The sequence below is a fragment of the Leopardus geoffroyi genome, chromosome A2 (assembly GCF_018350155.1).
Source record: "Leopardus geoffroyi isolate Oge1 chromosome A2, O.geoffroyi_Oge1_pat1.0, whole genome shotgun sequence".
Taxonomy (NCBI): domain Eukaryota; kingdom Metazoa; phylum Chordata; class Mammalia; order Carnivora; family Felidae; genus Leopardus; species Leopardus geoffroyi.
In genome coordinates, this window is record NC_059331.1 from 120678366 (window position 1) to 120700043 (window position 21678).

The window sequence follows — 21678 nt, forward strand, 5'->3', positions numbered from 1 at the left end:
AGGCTTGAGGAACTGGGAACATTTTCTTGAAGGGGAAAGCACTTGATTTGAGCCTTAAAGAGGATTTAGTGGGGCGCCTGGGTGGCTCAGTCGGTTAAGTGGCCGACTTCGGCTCAGGCCGTGATCTTGCCGTCTGTGAGTTCGGCTCAGGTCATGATCTCGCTGTCTGTGAGTTCGAGCCCCGCGTCAGGCTCTGTGCTGATAGCTCGGAGCCTGGAGCCTGGAGCCTGCTTCTGTTTCTGTGTCTCCCTCTCTCTCTGCCCCTCCCCCATTCGTGCTGTGTCTCTCTCTGCCTTTCAAAAATGAATAATTTTTTTTTTTTTTTTAAAAAGAAGGTTTAGAACCCGGAGCCCTGGAAAATGTTTCAGGTAGAGGGACGAGTGTGAGCAAACTTGTGGGTGTAGGAAAGGTCAGGATATATGGAGAGAAAGCAAACATGTCCAGTTTGGCTCTAGCCAAACCTTACAGGATACACGTTGGTGTATCCTATAATAGTGGTGATGATTCTAAAAATACAGGAAACAACCAAATAACTGAAGAACGTTTACTTCGATTTGCAATTGAAAGCTTGTGTTTTTTTTTTTAAATATTTATTTATTTATTTTGCAAGAGAGAGAGAGTTAAGTGAGCAAGGGAAGGGCAGAGAGAGAGAAAGGGAGAGAGAATCCCAAGCAGGCTCTGCACTGTCAGCTCAGAACCTGACATGGGGCTCGATCTCACGCACCGCCAGATCATGCCCTGAACTGAAATCAGGAGTCAGAGGCTTAACCGACTGAGCGCCCCCCAGCCGCCCCTGAGAACTTGTTTTTGAACAAGGGAATAAAATTATTAAAGCCCTGTTATGGTGGTATCCTGGAAAAGGAAAAGAGGACTGATGAAGTCTGTAGTTTAGTTACTAGCATTACACCAGTGTTGGTTTCTAGGTTTTTTTGTAAACGTGCCAGGGTTAATGAAGAAATTAACACGAGGGGAAGCTCGGTGCAACTCTTCTGAAAATCAGAAATCATTTCAAAATAGAAAGAAACAACAACAAGACATCACTATGGGACTTCATCTCCAGCACAGGACCTTTATGTTAGGGGCGTCAGGGGACGGCTTGGCTGTGGCCACAAGCCAAGCTCCTGGAACAGAGTAAAGCATTTGTTGTTTTGCTGTAAGCTCTGGAGGTCTGTTTCCTGTGTCAAGAGTCTTTGTTTCTGTGATTTCACCTGCTCTTAGGGTCTGCTTCTTCCTGTGCCCTGCCATAAGGGTGTAGTTCTCAGCTGGAAGCCAGGCGCTGCCCTGAGGACCCATGCACTGGACGCGATGCGGAGCCCCAGCTCCCTGGGTCTTCTTCTCATGCTCTTTGTACCAGTTCTCCCCCCATCCGCCATCCTCTTGATGGCATCGTGAGTGTTCCCTGCCACGTGCGATGGTCAGTAAAATGTTTTGGGGGCGCCTGGGTGGCTCAGTCGGTTGAGTATCCCACTCTTGATTTCAGCTCAGTCATGATCTCAAGGAGCCCCGTGTCGGGCCCTGCACTGGCAGTGGGGAGCCTGCTTAGGATTCTCTCTCCCTCTCTGTCTGCCCTTTGCCTGCTAGGGCCTGTGCGTGCACTCTCTCTCAAAGTAAATAGATAAAACTTTAAAAAAACGAAGAAGAAAGCAAAATGTGTTTAAGACCATTCGGCACATCTATTGAAGAGTGTTTGAGTTCATTGGCTTTTAATAGGTGATTTTAAGTGTTATCTGTCCATTAAGACTGTCTGCCTGATTCTGGGATTCTAAGTGCTGCTGTGTGTCTGTCATTGGAAATATTTTCTGCGGTGATGAATGCAGACTAAGAGAAGCTGACGGTTTATCCAAAAATAATATAAATGTGTTTCATCCGTGAATGCTTACTTGTATACAAAGAGTAGGGCACGAAGACACATGCAGCTTTTATGAGGTAATTGTCCAAAGTTTCTTTTTAATTCTCTGTATCTCCCACGTGCTTTATAAAAACCTGAGGATACACATCAGTATGAGTCAAAATAGCAGAGGTTCACTGGTATAGAAATACACAAGTGTGTATGTATTTTTATGGTGTGTGTGTATTTTTTCCATCAGTCCATAAGAAGCCTGCTTTTTTGGATGAAGTTATAACTACATTTCCTGTAACCCGTTTTGGATAACCTGTTATCCAAAAGTGTGTACTAGATCGCTTGAGTTACTTAGTGACATTTATTGCGAAATGAATTCAGACACTTCCTATTTAGAAACATGTTTCCTGCTTTTCCATCATCTCTTCTCAAAAACATGAGGTTCTCTTACAGTTTGCTTTAGCATAAGCATAATTTGGATACCCTGGGCCAGTCTTAGATGTTGCTAGCTTCAACTAGAAAAGAGTGATCCTGATTGTTCAGATTGTCAGAGGAGAAGCAAGAGACTTTTGGCCTTTTTCCCTGTCTCAAGTACTTCTCAAATTCTGGTAGCGCTTGGGTTGCTCTGTTGCCAATCAACATGTGAGGGTTCAAACCAGGCAGAGAAGCCAAGAAAGAAGAATTGGGCCTTTCAGTTCTTCTTTGTTTTGTTTAACAGCAGCCCCCAAGGAAAAGCAACAAGGTGTGATGCATTAGAGTGTGAATGCGTCAATCAACTGCCTGGGTGTGTGACTTGAATGCCAGGGCCAGCTGTGTGACCTTGGACAAATTACTTAACCTCTCTGAACTTGTGTTTCTTCATCTGTAGAAAAAAAGGATAAGAATTGCAGCCAGATTTGGTTTTAGAATTTAGTGAGATCTTTGCACATTGCTCGGCATTTAGTAAGGACCTATTAACTTTTATTTTTATAATACTTCTTCTTACACTTCTTTGTTCTTTCCTACCTCAAAAGTTCACCTATACCACTGAACTGTACATTTGAAAAAGGTTAAAATTGTAAATTTTATGTTATGTATGTTTTACTACAGTTAAACAAAAAAAAAAAAAAAAAGAAGAGTTCCAACCACCCCAGCCAACCAAATACAAAAATCACCTTCCAAAATAAAACAACATGCATCCAGGAGACCCAACAAGAAGAAAAGTTATGTGATAGAAAGAACACCAGACTAAGATTCAGAAGACCTGGGATCTAGTTAACTCTGTGTTCTTGACCAAGTTATTATACCTTTCTGACCTCAGCTTTCTCCTTGGGAAAAGTTCGGGGGGATCAAATGAGGTAACAGATTGCTTTACGACACGTATAAATTGGCATTATTGTGGCCACAGTCACTACTGCTTTTTATCCACTCCTAAGAACAGATCCAGGATGTTGTAGAAAACTGCAGGAAAAGGGTCCTGTTCATAATGCATTTATTTGGTTACAAAAACATCAGGGCATTTAATAATGGAGTATGAAATAGGCTCTGACAAATTCTGATCGACAGAGTCTGGCCATCTTGACTCAGTTAAGGGGACATGCCCTGGACCCCAGCTGTTGTTTCCATGGGCCATTTCCAGTGCCCCTCGACTGACCTTGTTCAGGGCACAACTGCCACTCCCAAGAGCCCAAAGCCAAGAACAAATTCAGGGAATTAAATCAAGGAGAACCTCCCCGCAACCCGGGCCTCCCGGGGCTGCAATAAAGGGAACTCTGACTTGGGCATCAGACTCCTGGGGTGAATTTTTCTGCGGTCCCTCCAAACTTAAAATAATGATTGCAGCGCTTGGGGTCACAGACTATGCGGTTACCTGCACCCCCATGATTTCCCCCATTGCTCTTTAGAAGTCAGTATAGGTCATCTTCAGGGAAGGGACAGATTTATGTAGAGCCAATGCCACTGCTTTTTAGGGAGATTTGGATTTACCCAGAATATAAGGATCCTCATAAAAACACCCACAATTTGACTTTTACATTTTAAAATACATTATTGTTTTTGAAATTTGAGTGGTAAATTTCTCAAGTCTTTCTCTGTTGCTCCCCCCTCCGCCCCCTCTCGAATCCAGGGCCTCCTGGGCCCAATATAATCGATATCATCACACATTCCAAAAGGACCTCCCATTTTAAGCCTGTCCCCCGATACCTGTGCTCTCTCGACAATGGCTATTGGAAAGCAGCTCTTACAACCTACTGAGCAGCCCACATTATGATCTGAAAGTGAGAAAAGCCCTCGAGCTATTAAAATCACATACATTAGTCAAGTTTATTGTTTAAAAACATGTTTCTGAATTTTCTTTTTCGTCTTCTCCCTGGCCTCTGAGACAAAAGAAGGTTTCCACCTAAGGTCCACGGGTAATTTCAATTGTATCATTTCTTCTAAATCTCAAAATTGGTAATGAATAAAGCAGAACCCCTTGTTGACAGGAAGGTTATCTCTTGCTAATAAAAACTGCATATATTTATCTGGGTGTTAGAACCGTGTTTTAAGTCCCCCATGAATAGCGACTGTAAAAGGCAAAGGTATCCAGGCAGAGAGTACCTAAAAGATTGTGGCCCCCAAAATCTGGGTGGCCCAGTTGGTGTAGGGTCCAACTCTTGATTTCAGCTCAGGTCATGGTCTCAGGGTTCATGGGATTGAGCCCTGCATCAGGCTCTGTGCTGACAGTGCAGAGCCTGCTTGGGATTCTCTTTCTCCCTCTCCCTCTCTCTCCCTCTCTCTCTCTCTCTCTCCCTCTCTCCCTCTCTCTCTCTCTCTGCCCCTCTCCCTCCAAAATAAATAAATAAACATAAAAAAAAAAGAGTTTGGCCCCAGGTAGAATTTTTTCTGAAACTCCTTATCTTTTGTTGCTGGCAAGTAAAATCTTCAAATGTTCTGCATTACAATAATTTCTGTCTTGGTATTTACAACTAGAGGGAAGAAAGAGGAGTGTTAGCAGGAAGGTAGTAGGGTATAAGAGGAACTATTCTCTCATTCAGCTGACACTCCGTGTTGCCTTTTAATCTTTTTCTAGGCAGAACACAGCCAGAACCCTGATTAGGTGATTTTTAACAAACGTGTAGTTCTTGGTCCTCTGAAGTGACTGTTGTACTTAAACTGACTTCCAGGAATCTCCACTGCCTTCTTCCTGCTTTTTTCTCCCACCTCACCAGCTACCCCTCCTCTGCCCAGCACTTACTGTAAGACTGTCCCGCATGACTCAGCTCTGAGACTCACCCAGTCTGTGGCTTTAAAGACAGTCAATCAGAATTGATTCCCAAGGGACATCTTCACTCCTGACCGCCTGCTGAGCTCAGACAGTCCCACCTCTTTGCCTTCCTGATTTCTCCATCTGTGTGTCACTAGATACCTCAAATTTAACTTGTGCAAAGCAAAACTCTTGACCCTTCTCGAGCCGTATGCAATACCAGGCTTCTTCATCACGGTTAATAGCAACAGCATTTACTCATTTGATGGGATTGAAAATACAGTCATCCCACATTCCTCGTCTTCCGTGCTCCTGTGGCCAACTCAGGTAGAGCTACTGGCTGTCCCTCAATCTGTCCTAGCTCTGCCCTCCTCCACCGTGTTGTCTGCTGTCAGCCTGGTGCCAGCCTTCATCACCACTGGCCCAGACTATTGCAAAATCTCTTCACTATTCCCCAAACTTGAATTCTTACTCTCTGACAATCCATTTTCCATGTAGCAATTAATGCCATTTCTTTAAAATAAAAATCAGATCATGTCAGTCCTTCCTTTAGACTTCCCAATGGCTTTTCTCTGCCTTAAAATGAAATAGAAACGCTGTTGTGGCCAGCAAGACCCCTCCCTACTTCTTCCAGGTTATCTCTTTCCCCTTTCCTCTTCCCGGTAACGGCCTCCTTTCTGAGTAGGGAACACCCCAAGTCTTTTCCCGCCTCGGCATTTATCCAGGCTGTTCTGTCTGTACACCTCTTCCTCCGTATCCACACCCACACCTCCATGTTTCAGTATTCAATTCTCAGGCAAAATGCCATCCCTTTAGAGAGGACTTCCCTGAACACCTTACCTAAAAGGCTTCACCATACCAACATCCCTTCTCATCACCATGTTATATTTTCTTTGGAGCCATTTTCACCATCTATAATTTTTTTTATTTTATATATATATATATATATATATATATATATATACACACATACATATATATGTGTGTGTGTGTGTATATATATATATATATATACACACACACACATATATATATATATATATTTTAAGTTTTTTTGTTTATTCTGAGAGAGACAAAGACAGTGCAAGTCGGGGAGGGGCAGAGAGAGATGGAGAGAGAATCCTAAGCAGGTTCTGCACTGCAAGAGCAGAGCCCAACGCGGGGCTCGGACCCATGAAACCAAAGATTCAGCAGCATCCTTATACCAAGACAGTCCCCTCCCATCTTCTCGCCTGGTGTCTCCAGTGCCACCATAACTTATGATTTTGCATTTCCTTGAATCGTCAGCACATACAATGGAGCACATTTGCCTTTATCAGCTAAAATCTTTTGTAAGATGAGTGGAAGCCCGTAAAGAACAAAAGGGCATCGGGAAATGCAAAGAGAGGTGTTGAAAGGGGAAACGAGATAGAAACCAAAGGGTCCCAGTTTTGCTGTGGTTTGGCCAGGTCGAGATACCGGGTAACGCCATATAGCCTTTGTTAAAATACCAGAAACTCTGACAGATTAAAACGGAGCTGGCCCAGACTAAGTTATGAGGCCTTCTAGGCTCGAAACCATCTGACCTTGTGGAATTGTGCCACCTTACAACACCATGCATCATGGAGACTGTTTCAGTTTGGGAGAAGGTATACATACACTCATGCACCCAGCAGCATCTCGGATTTGAGACGAAGAAGACTGTGGGTTCAACTATGGGAGGTCAACAAGGACATTTTTTTTTTTAAACCGAATGGAAAGGGCAATTTGCTGGCAACTATAGATTATTTATTTCTGAAAATATCCAGAACTTTCAAGAGGATTAGTACCCCAAGATTCTTTTATTCAAAGATGAGAATCAGGAACAATGACCAATATCCCTTTATTCCCCAAACTTGGAGGCTTTCCTCTTCTACCAACACAAAGCTTCTCTAAGTCAATGGGTGTAAAATTTCACCAAGTATCAGAATGAAATGGGCGTGATGGCCTCTGGCTTAGAGGGTCGTAAGTGACCAAAGAAACGCTTAAGTGTCCTCTTTCGTCTTGTCGTCTCTGTCATTATTTTTCATGTTCACTGCCCTTGGTGTCCTGGAACCTCCATACCTCCTTGGAAGCATTATTTTCCCAGACATTCAGCACCTACCAAGGTTTTTTCTTTTGTCTGTTCCTTGGAATTGTGTGTGGTGTCTGTTTTAATAGTTGTTTCGGTGCCACCGTGACCATATTGATATGACAGAGAGTTGGTCAAACAGAAATTATACAAGGACTATCATTGTAATTCAGACGCTTAATTCCTACTTATCACTGGATGCAGCCCTTGATGACTCACAGGTCATGATCCTCATTCCCCTTCATCCATCATTCGAATTTTTGGGTCTGAGGAGGGACTGGCACTTTCGCATCTCAAGTGCTCCTGGCACTTTACAAGGATAAAAATAGAAGACTTCTGAAAAACTTTAAAACATCCTTTGGAGAAAGGGAGGGGTAAAGAACCCTTGAGAAGGCGACCCTGTGCAGAATTCCGCACCATTCTGTAGTACACAGAACCGACACTACTCTTGGATGTTCAACTAAAGTTCTAGAAGATAACCCAGTTATGCCAAAGGTGTGGTGGGCTTGTACCGTGCAACGCACTCTTCAGCGACTACTGATATTTCTTTCCCTTCCCCAAAGCACCCTCCCTGTGATTGTCACATCAGGAGACTGGGAATATTGCAAAGTAAACATCTGGAAGCATTGATAGTAAACATAGGAGAGAAATGCCTTGCTAAAACCAGCCACAGGTCAGGAAACTCTAATCTTATCAGGGGTTCTGGGACCATAATTCCATAGACCGTTTAAACGGTGTCATGTTGCTGTGAATATGTGTTTGATTTCCATCCATCGGAGGCATCCTGTTTTGGAAAAGCCACTATAGCCGATTTTTATAGGCCTGATGATTTTAGAGCAGATTACTATACTTTTTTACCTTAAAAAATAAGATGTGAAAGAGGTCCGCAGCAGCCCCTTTATAGCCTGAATTATAGGGAAAACATACCCATATTTATTTGTGTTTTCTTTCACCTATTAATTCATTTGTTTGTAAAATTTCTGTGACCACAGGATGACCAGCTAGAATTCAGTCTTTCGTGAAGCGTGGTCCATGGATCACTAGCATCAAAATCTCAAGAGTGTTTTGCTTTAAAATGCATATACTTGGGGTCCTCCTTGACGGTTACAATCTTTGAGGTAGTACCTGGAAATCCTCATTGTAATCTGTTCTCCAGAGATTCTGAGGTCCAGCAAATCTGAGAACCAGTGAGCTAGAAAAACAACCTAGGTCAGCAGATTATAGTGCCAGGACTGGGGTCAGCCTTGCAAAGCATCGAGATTTAGCTGCCTGCGCCTGCTTTTCTTGACCTGTAAAAGAGCCTCGCTTGAAATTGCGTACAAAGACAGCATGCTTTGTTTTCTTGGGGACTTTAAACCTGGGCTCCATGGTTAAAGGGAGAGTTCGCAGTTTTCGTTAGCATCTCAAGGAGGCTTGTTGCCCAAGAAAGATATGTTCCAACACTGGCTTAAAAGCTTGCTTTCCAGTTTGGGTGAGGACTAAGCCAAAGGTATTGGGCACTCCCATTGGCCCAGATGGTCCCTGGATCTCACGTTCCTTCCCATTTCTATTAATGTCAGAGGAATTCTGAAGTTTATGAAGAATGAGAAGGTTTGGCTCTTTTACTCCCAAACGTAAAGACCGTTTGGACATCATAATATTCAGTTTTCCTCTCATAGGAACGGAGAGGACAAGACCAAGCTATTTATGAATCCCACAGTACAATACTTCTAAAAAGACAGACACCTATACCAGTGTGTATGAAAGTGTCCTGTGATCCTTCTCTTAAAGTTTAAAGCTAAATTTCAGCACACGGCAAGACTGACTGCCCTTCTCTACTCGAGAGTCTGGTGTCAGGACAGACCCCACAGTCGTGCCTGAGCCTACGAGGGGCCATAGAACCTGGACGTGGGCTTGGAAACCAAAATATAACGTCAGCAGTTTTCTCTTTCATTTATTCCCTCTTATCAAAACCAACTTTGTAACTCAGGGGCTCTGTTCATAAAAACATAGATAATTTCATTTGGAAGGCCCAAGAGCTTCATGCTTGGGGTTCAAAAAAAAAATTCCTCTTATCCCCTCCGGGCACAAATGTCGGAGGGCTTGCACTCCTTGCAAACCCTCCGAGTAAATCAGTGCTGGGGAGCCTCTCTGCTCAGAGGACCGGGAGGTCAGTTACTAAATACACACAGAGCCCTGCAGCAGGAGTCTCTGGGAAGAGAAACGCAACCGCAAATACAATTCCTGACTTTAAGCCTTCCTTTTTATTTTTAATATGCTCAAAACCTCTTCAAATTCATTCTTACTTTTGTAGTTTTTTTAGAAAATTTATTTAAAGATGTCGAATAATGAAAATCACCAGTAGAGTGTATTTTCAGGGGTATCATCCAAACAAGTATAATTTTTTTTCAGAAAGCCCTTTTGTGCAACTGCAAAGTATTTGGGGGCAGATATTCAGAATGAAGACACTCCAATACTTTGAATTTATAATATGCAGGGAATACCGTTGTTCACTGAGTGTGAAAGTCCCCACGGACTGCTTTTCCAGACATGAATACTCGGCAAAAGAGACTCGGGTTCTGGCAGGCACACAGTTTCCCCCACGTGAAATGAGGAGACCCACCAAGAAGCAAGGAGCCTGGCCGCCAGCAGCGTGCGGTCGCTGGGAGACCAACAGGTATTCACTTTGCAGCGTGAGTTCAGCATGGCCCTGATGAGATTTCACGAAGGTGCTGGAGCCCAGGTGATTGGTGAGAGGCAGGCAACACCATCCTCTCACCCGAGAGGGGTGACCACCTGCATTTCTAACTCTTTGAGGTTATGCCATAAAAAGGCTTCGTTCTTCTCTGCCTCTACTCCAGGCCTCCTCCTTCGGTAAATCTCTCTGATCAGAATCCTGAAGCTGGAAAGACTCCCCCCCCCCCCCGCCTTTTCCCATCCTGATCACCAGGACCCAGCACGCTGCTTCCTTCTGCCCACACGGATTAGCCAGCTCACGAGGAACATCTGGGTCGTGGAAGGTGTTAGTGCACTGAGGGGTCACAGTCACATCCCTGACTTTGGCATCAGGCAACTTTTAGTTTAATTCTCAGCTCCACTGGGGTTTGTAGACAGGTTACTAAATCCTGAGTCAGTTTCTTCCTAATATGGGGATAATGGGAGTGCCTACTTCATAGTGCATAGTGGGTATGGAGAGGATGAAAAGAACTCACGTCTGTGGGACATCTAACATAATGCACAGCACAGGATGTGCTCCATGAATGTTGGCTGATGATGAATAATATGTATGCATATATTCACATGTATGTGAGTTTCTGTGTATGTATCCATGCATGTATGTATAATATAGAAGTGTGTATACTCATGTGTCTACACTCATGTATTCATATGCACGTATACATATGTCAGTAAGACATATATGATAGCTACAGAACGAGGAAAAATTTATCAATTTCCATACATTCTAACAGAATGGATAGAGAAGGCTGTAATCTTCGCGTTTCACGCAGAAAACAAATAGAGTGGGGGAAGAATAGAACAGCAAGCTAAAGGACAGGACATTGAGAAGGAAAGACTGGCGACAGGTGACACTTCCAGGGAAAAGCCCAGTCCGTTGCAGTCACCACCTCTCTTCCCCACAGCTGGCCAGATAGACCTAGAGTTTCCACCCCCCCCCCCCACCGCCTTATCATTTCCCTAGTCCTCCTGATGCTCAGGAAGGACGCGGAGTAGTAAATTTCACCCCTGGGGTCCAGACGAGGAGAGGCAAGTGGGGCCCCTACAGCTCAACATCTGAGCAAGGGTCGTAATGCCGACCTGCACATGCACAGCCCCAAGAGGAAGCACCTCCTTAAATTCTGAACCCTGTGCACCGTACCAGCTTCACCCTACACTGGCCCGGTCACCACACCTTGTCCAAGGGACTGGGGGGAATTTGGTAGATTACCTTTCTGAACCAAGGTTTTCCACAGAGCCCGTGGTAGAGGCCTCTTTCTGTCACTTCCTTTGCTGGTCCACGTCTCCCAAGTGGGACTGCTCCTCAGCCAGTCCCGGTCTGCTATTATGTGCCGTATCCCAGCCGCACTCAACACCCAACATGAATTCACTGCAGTCTGGCAACACTGGGAGGCTCTGATCCTGTCTATACCTTTACCTACAAATTTCTGACCTCCTGTCCTCCGCCACTCTTTGGTGTGTGCCTTGACTTGTAGGGACTGCTGGTTAGAGCCGACACCACCATTGCTTTGGAGATGAATGAGTCCTGGTGGAAGTCTCCCTTTCCTGAGGGCACTTCAGTGCCCTGACCTCTGGGAGAATATTCGGTCCCCTTACCTCAAGTTTCAGTTCCCCTGCATGCTTCACGTAGGAAACTGGAGAAAACGGTCATAGCGTCAGCTGCTCCGATACAAAACTTCAGGGTACCCATTCTGGCATCGCGGCCATGTGGATCCAGGAAAAGGGGAGCAAAAAGGATCTAGGCCCTTCAAGAAGGAATGGCATAGTGCAGGGATAGAGAAAGGCAACCAGAACATTTCCTAGGATTTTTCTTATGATTCTAGGTTTTCCAGTTTCCAGATCTCCGGGAAGCCACAGAAAAAGATCTAAGGATGCAAAAGGGAAAGAGGACTTTGGGGGAGGGGAGATATTCAGGGAAGACAGAACAGCCTATGCTGCCAACACACTCCTAGGCCAGTCACATTTCTTGAGGACCTACTATGTGTGAGTCAGGCACTTGCTAGGTGCTCGGGATGCTGGGATGGGTAAGCCCAGTTCCTGCCCTGAAGGAGCTAGTGTCTCGTGAGGAAGACAGGCATGGAAATAGGTACTTTCCATAACTGGCTTGTTGCTGGAATAGAATGTCGTCCAGGATGCCATGGGAAACTAGAGAAACGGACAGTCCTACCCCAGCGTGATAGTCTGGCAAGGCGTTCGTGGAGAAAGTAATGCCTGAGCCGAGAAGCATATTCATTCATTCACCATTCATTTATTCAACAAATATTCATTGGGCATCAATGGCCTTTCAGATACTGTGGTAAGTTTGAATGATACAAATGACATATACTGTTGGGGTTTTTTATTTTTTTATTTTATTTTATTTTTTTAACGTTTATTTATTTTTGAGACAGAGAGAGAGCATGAACGGGGGAGGGTCAGAGAGAGGGAGACACAGAATCCGAAACAGGCTCCAGGCTCTGAGCTGTCAGCACAGAGCCCGACGCAGAGCTTGAACTCACGGACCGCGAGATCACGACCTGAGCCGAAGTCGGCCGCCTAACCGACTGAGCCACCCAGGCGCCCCTGTTGGGTTTTTTTTAAATGACATATACGTTTTAAAGATGGAGAAGTTAGGGGAAACTGCTATGAGTAGGCAGCATCAGTGATAATATTTTAGAGCTGATCGAAGGGCTCTCATAATCTCTCCATACCCACCCCAAAGTTCCTGATGCCTCCACCATCAGAAATGCATTCCTTTGTCCGAGCCACATTTAACATTGCCACTTCAGAACTTTACAAGTAGGTCTGGCCACAGCAAAGGGCAGCAACTTGCCTGAGAGGACTTGGTGCCAGGCCTGGGTTGCAGGGGTTGCAGTAGGTACAAGACAAAAGTAACCAAGGGTGGCCCAGTCTCTTTTTCTTCCAGGGAGTGCTAGGAGCTGGCTTAGCAGGCCCAGCCATCTAAACCAGCCGATCCAGCTAGCACAGAGTTAGGATGCATGCTTCACAGGTTCACCCAGACAGCCCCTCAGCCTCTGTCCACTGTGAAAACACGGGACACCCAAGTTGAAGGGAATGCTGAATGACACCACGTGGGTGTGCAGTGGTCTGTGACCGGAAGGTTCGCTGGAAGCAATTTGCAAAGGAGGCCTTAGAAAACCACCTGGATGGTTATTGTAAATTAAAAAAGGAAGAGATGCCACTTTTTTCTGAATAATTTTTAATACTAGGTTTATGGCTGGGTACATGTGATAGTCATTACAGCTTATTTAACTCTGAAATTATCTGGCCCCTCAAACTCCCCTGGGACCGAAGGAATCATGGGTCAAATTTTAAAAACAACGTCTGAAAGAAGATGATATGCCTTTCCTTAAGGAGAATGAATTCAAACCTATAAGAGAAAAAAAAAAAAAGTCAGCTTTCTCTAGGAAGGATCTCTATCGTTTCTTATATTTGCTGTGTGTTTTCAGGCGTTTGAGCTCAGAAATTCACCCAGGCACACAGTTTACTTTAGTCGGCCCTTGCGCCCTTCAGTCCTGCCATCCAAGCTGCGCCTTTTCTAGTGGGGTTGTTTTGGAGATGGTCCAAATGCATTCTGAACCCTGAGCTCAAATCTCAGAGGCTTCTACTTCTTTGGAGCCGAACATTTCATCAGGAGCTGGGAGTATGGGAGTGAGTTACACAGAACAGCTGCGCGGTACCCACCACCCTCTCCCCAAGGATGACAAGGAAAGGAGGGTGTTGCAAGCATTCCTGAGCAAGCCAGCTAATCTGGAGGCCGAGCCTGCTGGCTGGGAGCTACTTTCAAGAAGGCTCCCGCTGGAATTACAGCATCTCACAAGTCCTATCTGCAAAGTCCTCCTTCTTCGGAAGAGTGGCTAGGACATGGAGGGGGCTGCAGGGGCGGCGGGGGGTGGGAGGGAGAGTCAACGAGAGGGCCAGATGGGTGAAAAAGGAAGCTCTGGAGTTGGGGGGAATTTCCTTTTGGGAACAGGATATTCTCTATCATTAGCTGCTCACAGGAAGGAAAATGGGAAAGAAGGGTTTCTTTTCAAGTGGGGAGAAACCCAGCAGCCAGTGAACATGCCTGATTTGGAATGGCAGGGCCGGGTACTTACGTTTGGACCGGCAAGTGCAAATGTAAATACTCAGACCCCTTTGAACTCTGAAACTGTTTGCAGCTCAGGCCAGCACTCCAGCGAAGTTTTATTGGAATGCCATTGTGTCCTGGCACCTTATTGCTATAGAGGCATCGTCGTCAGGTACAGGGCTCTCAGAGTCTGGCTGGGTTATAGAAGCTCTGAACCCCTTGGTCGCACCACTCACTGATCAGAGGCACACTCACCGTCTTGGAACCTCCCAGCCAGCCCCTTCCTCCTCTTGGCAGAAGCGAAGATGCTGTGTTTCAGAAGTCTGTGCCTGGCTTTGGCCAAAGCTGTCATTCCCTTTGTTACTTACACAGAAAATGTAATCCCTTTATATCATCTTTACCTAGAGCGCAGGGTCCCTTTTACCTATTTCACTGGGAAAAAAAAAAAAAAAAAAAGGACAGGGACCCTCTTTCTAGCAGCTTCACCCTGCCCCCCATGATGTTGTCTAAAAAAGATCCTAGACGGAGCATTTTCCCATTGAGGTTACAGGAAGATGGCAGTTTGGGAAACTTCTACCTCATAGCCATTTTGAGGTGCCTAAAATAATAACGCAAAGAAAACATTTAAATACGAAAGCTAAGGTGAGGATGGGGGGGGGGGGCGGGGGTTGCAGAGAGCGGAGAAGGCAAAAGCAGAGTCCTTAGCTTTATATTAACCACCATGGTCAATGGCTCCTGTGAAAGGGAGACGGTAGTTTATATAAAATCTTGTCAACCTACCTCGAAGTGGAAAGAAAGGCTCGTAGGAGTGATTGAAGAGTTTGTTTTATTTATTCCCTGCATCAGAAGAAAAATCAAGAGCTGCTTGGCGCGTCAGACGTAAATGAGTTATACAGGCCACTGACATGGTGGACCAAACTTTATAACAACCACATTTGCCGCTGTCAGGCCACAGGCTTCAGTGGCGCCAGCTGTAATTACGGCTGATCACCTTTAATTCAGAGCTGCCTGCCTTGATAAAGGTGTCACAGCAGCAACTGTGGCATCAGCATCAATTGGGGATGTCATGCTCCAGGCAGACGGCTGGAGAAAGCTCTTCCCCACCCCAGCCCCCAGGGTCAGGCAGACGGCTGGGCAAACCTTGCTTTTTAACTCTTCGCCCTGAGTGCGGCAATATTCCCTGAAGCTGTGATTTAAATTCCAAGGGACTCAGATTAACAGCCCTGTCCCCAGCAGCAGAGATCTTTAATAAACGGAGAGATTTCTCTGAACTGCGGAGTTTAGGAGTTGGGATCCTCTCCGCTTGGCAACAGGAGACGAGACAAATGTTTGTAGCACCTATTCAGTTCATGGGTCACAAAACCAATGAGAGGCAATAGACTCTGGCAAAAGCTATGATTATTTTTGAAAAAAAAAAACAAAAAACACAACCCCCAAACCAAAAAAAAAAAAAAAAAAAAAAAAAACCAAACCAAACCTTGCAACCCCACGCCTTTCTTCTGCTTTTGTGGTATTTAAAAAAAATTCTAGTGAACTTCCCATTTTTTCAAAATCACATTTTTTTCTCCCTTTTTTTAAGGAGGCATTGAAGGGTGAGAGGAAGATTGAAGGGAGAGAAGGTAGGGTAAAAAAAGTTGTGCTAACAAAGCAGCGAGTCTCTGGACTGTTCTAGGTAAAGTCCTGGGCAGAAGTGTCAAGTGAAGGATAGAATCTGCAGTTAAAAGGGCTTCACTGCTGTTAGTGAAGTGATGTTTGACTCCCCCCCCCCACCCCCCCACCCCCCCTTCACCACCACCCCAGGCTGGTTTATCCTCACTCTGTAATTAAAGGAGAGACACACATACTGTTTGTTCTCCCTGTATCCTTTTAAACTCACAGACAGCCCCACCTGCACTGGTCCCCCCCATCCATCCCACCCCACCCCCAGCAGGTAGAGGAACGGATAGCTTGTCTTTCATTTTGAGGATGGACGTGTTGTAATTCCCTCTTCCTCGGACAGCTCACCTGAGAGTGGGGTGCTAATCTCAGAAAGACAAGCTTTGTGTTTTGCCACCAGGGAGGGGGGCCTTTTCCCTTCTGCCCAGCACAGGCCGGGGGTGGGGGGTGGGGGGGGAGAAGCCACTATGATTTCCCAGTTCTTGATGGCTTCAGACGCAGGCGCGTGTTTGGCCCCAAAGTGGGGCTGCCCTTGCTGACAGGGAGGTCAGATGTGAGAAATCTCTGGAGGGCCGGTGGTTGGCATCCAGCGACAGAAAATCCCATCCAGCTCCAGGAAAAAAAAAAAAAAAAAAAAAAGGAGCCTTGAGCAATGGAAACCGTGTCACCTGAAGGAAAGCTTGGGCTGGGGACCTGTCTTGGTTGGTCAAGCCCTGTCCTTCCAACCTGATGGTTCACCCACTGGGACTCCACCTCTGCTTGTGTCTCCACTCCTGTTTCCAAACGCGGGGCCTTTTTTTTTTTTCTTTTTCTTTTTTTTTTTTTTTGTAACCAGCATATTGTGTTTAAATCGGAACCAGTGGACCACAGAACCCCCGGTCCCTCTCTGAGTACGAGGCAGCTGTTGGGCCCTCCCCAGGCGGCACTGTTTCCCCCTCTGTTTACTCGTTTCTAAGGGCAATTGCACCAGGAAGGCTCCCTGAGTCTGGAACTCGGCCTGGGGCTGTTTTGGTTACATTGAAGTTTTTGCTTCAGTTCTGCCAGATTTAAATGGTGACTTCACCAGCACTGAGCTAAAAAGGAGAAGGGGGAGGAGGGCGAGCCCAGGAGAAAGAGCGAGCAAGTGAGCGAGCCGGAGGGAGAGAGCCAGAGCTAGGCGCAAGAGAAGGGCCAGCGCATTACATCATCGCTTGGCCTGGAATCAAGTGGGAAGGATATGACTCACTCAGGCTAGTTAAGCTTTGGCTCAAATTCTACACACACTCATTCCAGAGCTCTCATGTTCTGCACCTCAGGAGGGAATTCAGCCTCAGTGATGTCCATGAGGTTTGTTTTTAATTTTATTTTCTTTTTTCCCGATTTTATAGAATTTTTTTTGCCCCTACCACCTTCTTTTCTCCAGTCTTCGTTCCCCCTCCTTCTCTCCTTTTTCTTCCCCTTCTCCCCTTTCTGCCCGTCTTTGTTTCTCCTCTTCTTCCTTCTCCTCTTTCCCCAGCCCCTCCGCTCCTCTTCTTGTCCCGAAGAGGCATTTCTTTTCACTTTGATAAGAGTTTTTGTTCTAGCACAGCGACCTGAATGAGTTGAACCGAGGCCGGGGTTGGGCATTAAAAAAAAAAAAAAAAAAAAAAAAAGGCAGAGCAAGCCAGAGCGACAGGAGCAACGAGGCCACAAATAAAAAGCGAAGCGAGAAAGAGCAAACTCGGGCGAAGTTTCTTTGCGGCGGTGTCGCTCCTAATCGGAGGAGACAGGGAGAGAGTTAAAATGCAGGAACCAATCGCTTCAATGGTGATGTAATGCAAGAACCGCAGGGTAGTTAAGTAATGTGAGAGCAAGGGGGTCAGGGATGCAAAGCATTTACCTGCTCTCAAGGGGTTTTCAGTTTATTATCAATTGCAGTGACTGTAACTAGCTTCAGACTGCAATCTCTAATTATTCACAGACGCCCCTTTTTTATCTTTTATTATTAAAAGTAAAACTATATTATGGTATTTAAAAAAAACATGATATTATCACAGCTGTGTATTATTTTCCACCAGGATTCTCTCTCTCTCTCTCTCTCTCTCTGTGTGTGTGTGTGTGTGTGTGTGTGTGTGTGTGTGTGTGTTTCTTAAATGGCTCAAAACGGTTGTCTTTTCAGAAGGTCGAAGTGAAGTGATGGCGTGGGGGGGGGGGTGCTTTCTGAGTGTAACTGGTGAATTGCAAATGCCTGGAAAAGGATTCGGTGTGGTGTGCTATTGCATTTATTATTAAGAATAGACTGTAGGCTTTTACAGGAATAGATGCCGAACGGCCGAGGTAGCGGCCGTCTTTTGCCCATTATTTCAGCTCCTGTGAACAGCGCCTGTGCGTTTGCCTGAGGATTTTAACTTTCTGTTGTTTTATGTGACAACTTAAGCCAGTGCTATCGCTGGGACTTCTGTGTTCTTGAATTAATTTTAAGGTGATATGCCGGGGTTGTGGGAGAGATGATGAAAACTTCCTGATTGATTTGTCTGGACCCAGCCAGTTAATGTTGGCGAGTCAGGAATTAACACTAAATAAATGGAGAGAAGGGCAGACGATGCTGTTCTTAATGCTTCCAGGATCTTGTGTACCCAGAGAGAGAGACTTATATTTTGAAAATTACTACCACATTTCTGTGTGTGTCATAAAATATATTTAATGCTGTGTTGCACTGCTCAGGCTGAGAACTTTCTGAAACCATCCAGCATCATTATATAGTTACCAACTGAAGCCCTCTACAACTAGAGACCCGGCCCCCCTGAGAGCAGTCCTGACTCCTGGCTACTCCAGAACTTCTCTTTGCTCATTTCACTGTGATCATCATACAGTGAGATGCATAATGAGGCCTGGGGCATGTATCAGAGAGGTGTTTACGTTTATTTGTTGACTGCATGTTGACTGCATGTTTTGCATGTAATTGATCGTGACTTTTTAAGGATCTTCTTCCCTCTCTCCTTTTTTGGGCAGTGATGGAAGGGGCAGGGAAGGTAGAGGTAATTTTTGGAAGCAACAGCATGGTGTGGTGGAGGTCAAGAGGCCTGAGTGCAAATCCTGATGACCTTGAGCAAATCACTTAAAGCATCTGGGCTTCATTTTGAAATGAGGGAGCAGACAAGGTGGGCTGTAAGCCCCTCCCCCACGTGTGGAACCAATCTGAGATGGTCTCTGAAGTCCCTTCCAGCTGGAAAGTTCTGTGTCTGTGTCTGTGTCCGTGGTCTGTAAAAGTTTTGCTAAAAGGTATTTGGCATAGCCTTTCAGAGAAAAGTACATTTGAATTCAAGATGCATTCGTGCCTTCAATGAATGGAGGAGGGTGAGGAGAAACATGCCTTTCTCCACTTTGAAGATCGTTTCTTGTTTTTGCTTTTTGGCATGATGATTCCTCTTGTGAAAGCCTGGGTTTTCAGATGCTACCTGCAAGGGGTCCTCAAAGAGAGATGCTTATGTAGGTGAGTCTGTCAGAAAGAGTGGCAGGATAGCGAGGGAGAATTCACTGATCCTGCAAGTTTCCCAGATGCATAAAATGATGCTGAAAGTGCAGCAGACGTGTATGTTTCATTCACTCATAGTGATACAGAACAGTATTTGTAATGAATTTATTCCCCCCAAAAGATTACATGATTCTTTGATATGTTTCAGTAATTTTATTTAAAAACATTTTTTTAAGTCTTATTTATTTTGAGAGAGAGAGAGAGAGAGAAGGAGCGGGCAGAGGGGCAGGGAGGGAGAGAGAGAGAGAGAGAGAGAGAGAGAGAGAGAGAAAGAGTCCCAAGCAGGTTCTGTGCTGTCAGCCCAGAGCCCAATGGAGGTGGGGGCTTGATCTCATGAACTGTGAGATCATGACCTGAGCTGAAATCAAGTGTCAGATGCTTAACCGACTGAGCCATCCAGGCTCCCCAGGTTCAGTCATTTTAACACAAACTCAAGTTTTTAGTTGAGATTGCAGGCTACGTTTTAAAACTTCAGAGAATATGAAAGGCAAAACTTTTGTGCTTCTTAGAAAGATGATTTTCCCAAACAATATCCCCATTCTTCAGCCAAATTCCAGGGCCGTGGCCTTATTGTAAAGTATTTCTGGACCAGGCTTAATTGTGCTTAGGGAGAAGGGCCACAACTATGCCTATCTGGGGGGAAGAATTATCCGGAGCTGAAACGAAACCACCGGTGAAGGTTATTAGTCATTGTGCAAAGTTTGATGAGTGCCAAATGTGTGCTTGAGACTCTTCAGGAATAAAGAGGGCATGATTTCTTTTTTTAGAGCATTACAATCTCTGTTGACTTGGCTCTGAGTTGTTCACCCATAATCAGAAATGTCCTGCTTACAACTGACAGGGAGGCAGGGCAAGGAGCGTGAGCCCAGCCGTGCTCTTGGGTCAGAGGAATATTGTCTCACTTCATCCCCAGGGTGGCCCGAAAGGGTAAGAATCAAAGAATCGTCAGCTCCACTGTCTGGAGATTGTTTTGTTCGAAGTTTTTGGTTTGAGTATTGTTTTTGTAATTGGCATTTTTAGTGAGAGAACTGTTGACTTGTGTGCATTTGTGAGAAGTAATAGTGATCCCACGTACCTTTAGCCGGTTGCCCCCAGCGGTGACATCTTACAAAACGATAGTAAATATCACAGCCAGAATATGGACATTGCTGTGATCCACGGCCCTTATTCAGTTTTTCTGGCTTTATTTGTTTACGTGTGTGTTGTTTTTATCGGTGTGCAAACTGAGGGCCAGACAAGCTCTGACCCCTTGAGTTCACGCCACACTAGGTCTATCTCATCATCACTGGCAAACTTTCCACCGCCATCACGACTGTTGGGGGCCTCGTGTCAGCACTTGTCAGTGGGGAATCTTGGTGACATTGCCTATGTTTCACCTTCTTTTGGGGCACGGCCTGAATGGCCCCTTTGCTCTCCATAGGGGTCCCTGGGACCATGCCTCACATGTTAGCAGGTGAAGGGGGAGGCAAGGCAAGGCTCTGATGGCACAACAGAAGAGGCACAGATGTGTTCCCTCTGTATGCAGGCACAGAGCTGAGAAATGCCAACTGTCCATGCCTGAGCTTAACCACAGCCAGTGCTAAACGCCGCATTCTTCCTCTTGCCCTCTCATCTTTGCCCTGCTGGATACATCTCTGGCACCAGGGGTCAAGCATCTATTGATCAGAGAAATAGTGTAGGGTTTCCTGAAAAGAGCATGGCCTTTGGGGTCAAAAGGTGCCTGTGTTCAAATCACTTTTCCACTTACCAGTTGTGTGACTTTGGCAAGCCACTTAAAACCTCGCTGTGCCATAGTTTCTATCTTCTGTGTAAAATGAGGGTAACCATGCCTACCATGGGAGTTGGGAGGGGTGGAGATCTCTTTTAAGATCTCACTCACAGCTTGCAGTGGGATCACAGGAAGTCAAGTCTTAGCTCCTACTACAATGAGAATAGCCGTAAAGGCTTCTCTGGGAGAAGGCTCTGTGCAGGTAACCAACTTCAGACTCTAACTGGGCCGCTTGTTCACACATCACTCAGCCTTCTTCCTTCGCTTGTCTGTCTTCCCTTATGCTCCTTTTTATCCAGAAAAGCAAGCAGGTCTGAGATCATATCAGGTAGGAGAGAAGCAAAGGCACCATTCACATTAAAGCGAGGTGAGGACTGACAAATTGCCAGCACCCCGAGTGGAGGGAGAGATGAAAACGGGGGAGGTTGGGGAGAAGACTTACGTCCTCATTCATGCTCAGCTGTGGCTTCGTGAATGGGAAATGAAGTGTAATGGAGGTGAGTGATTTCACTCCTGAGCACTGGATTCCATTTCTGGCTTGAATACGAGGTTTAGATCTGAGTACCGTATGGGTGCAATGTGTATCTTGAGAGTTGGGTGAGGCTGCTTAAGCTTGCTGCCTCCCCTCATGTGTCTTCTCTGGTGGCCAAATGGTGTTTGGGGACCGAAGAGAAGGGGATTTCAAAGGTGGCAAGTGGAAAAGTACTGTGATGGCGAGGTTCGTGGAATCATGTAGCGGTAGTGGGGCTCAAAACGTTACCTCCGGGGCTCCATTCGAGGATCCCCGAGTCTATGCTGGAAATGGGGCCCAGGCTGTTTCAAGTT

The 21678-nt window shown here is 45.6% G+C and overlaps 1 protein-coding gene across 7 annotated transcripts in view; it reads left to right on the forward strand.

Moving 5' to 3' along the window:
• CREB5 (cAMP responsive element binding protein 5) overlaps window positions 1-21678 on the forward strand; it is a 402224-nt gene that overhangs the window by 253249 nt on the left and 127297 nt on the right. The window contains exon 1 of one of the 7 annotated variants that reach the window (XM_045495178.1): window positions 16775-16918. The exons of the other annotated variants lie outside the window; for them this stretch is intronic. Within the exon in view, the coding sequence (XP_045351134.1) occupies window positions 16872-16918 (47 nt within the window). The 5' untranslated portion in view covers window positions 16775-16871. Of the gene's footprint in view, window positions 1-16774; window positions 16919-21678 lie in introns of those variants that run through there. 7 annotated transcript variants of the gene reach the window in all.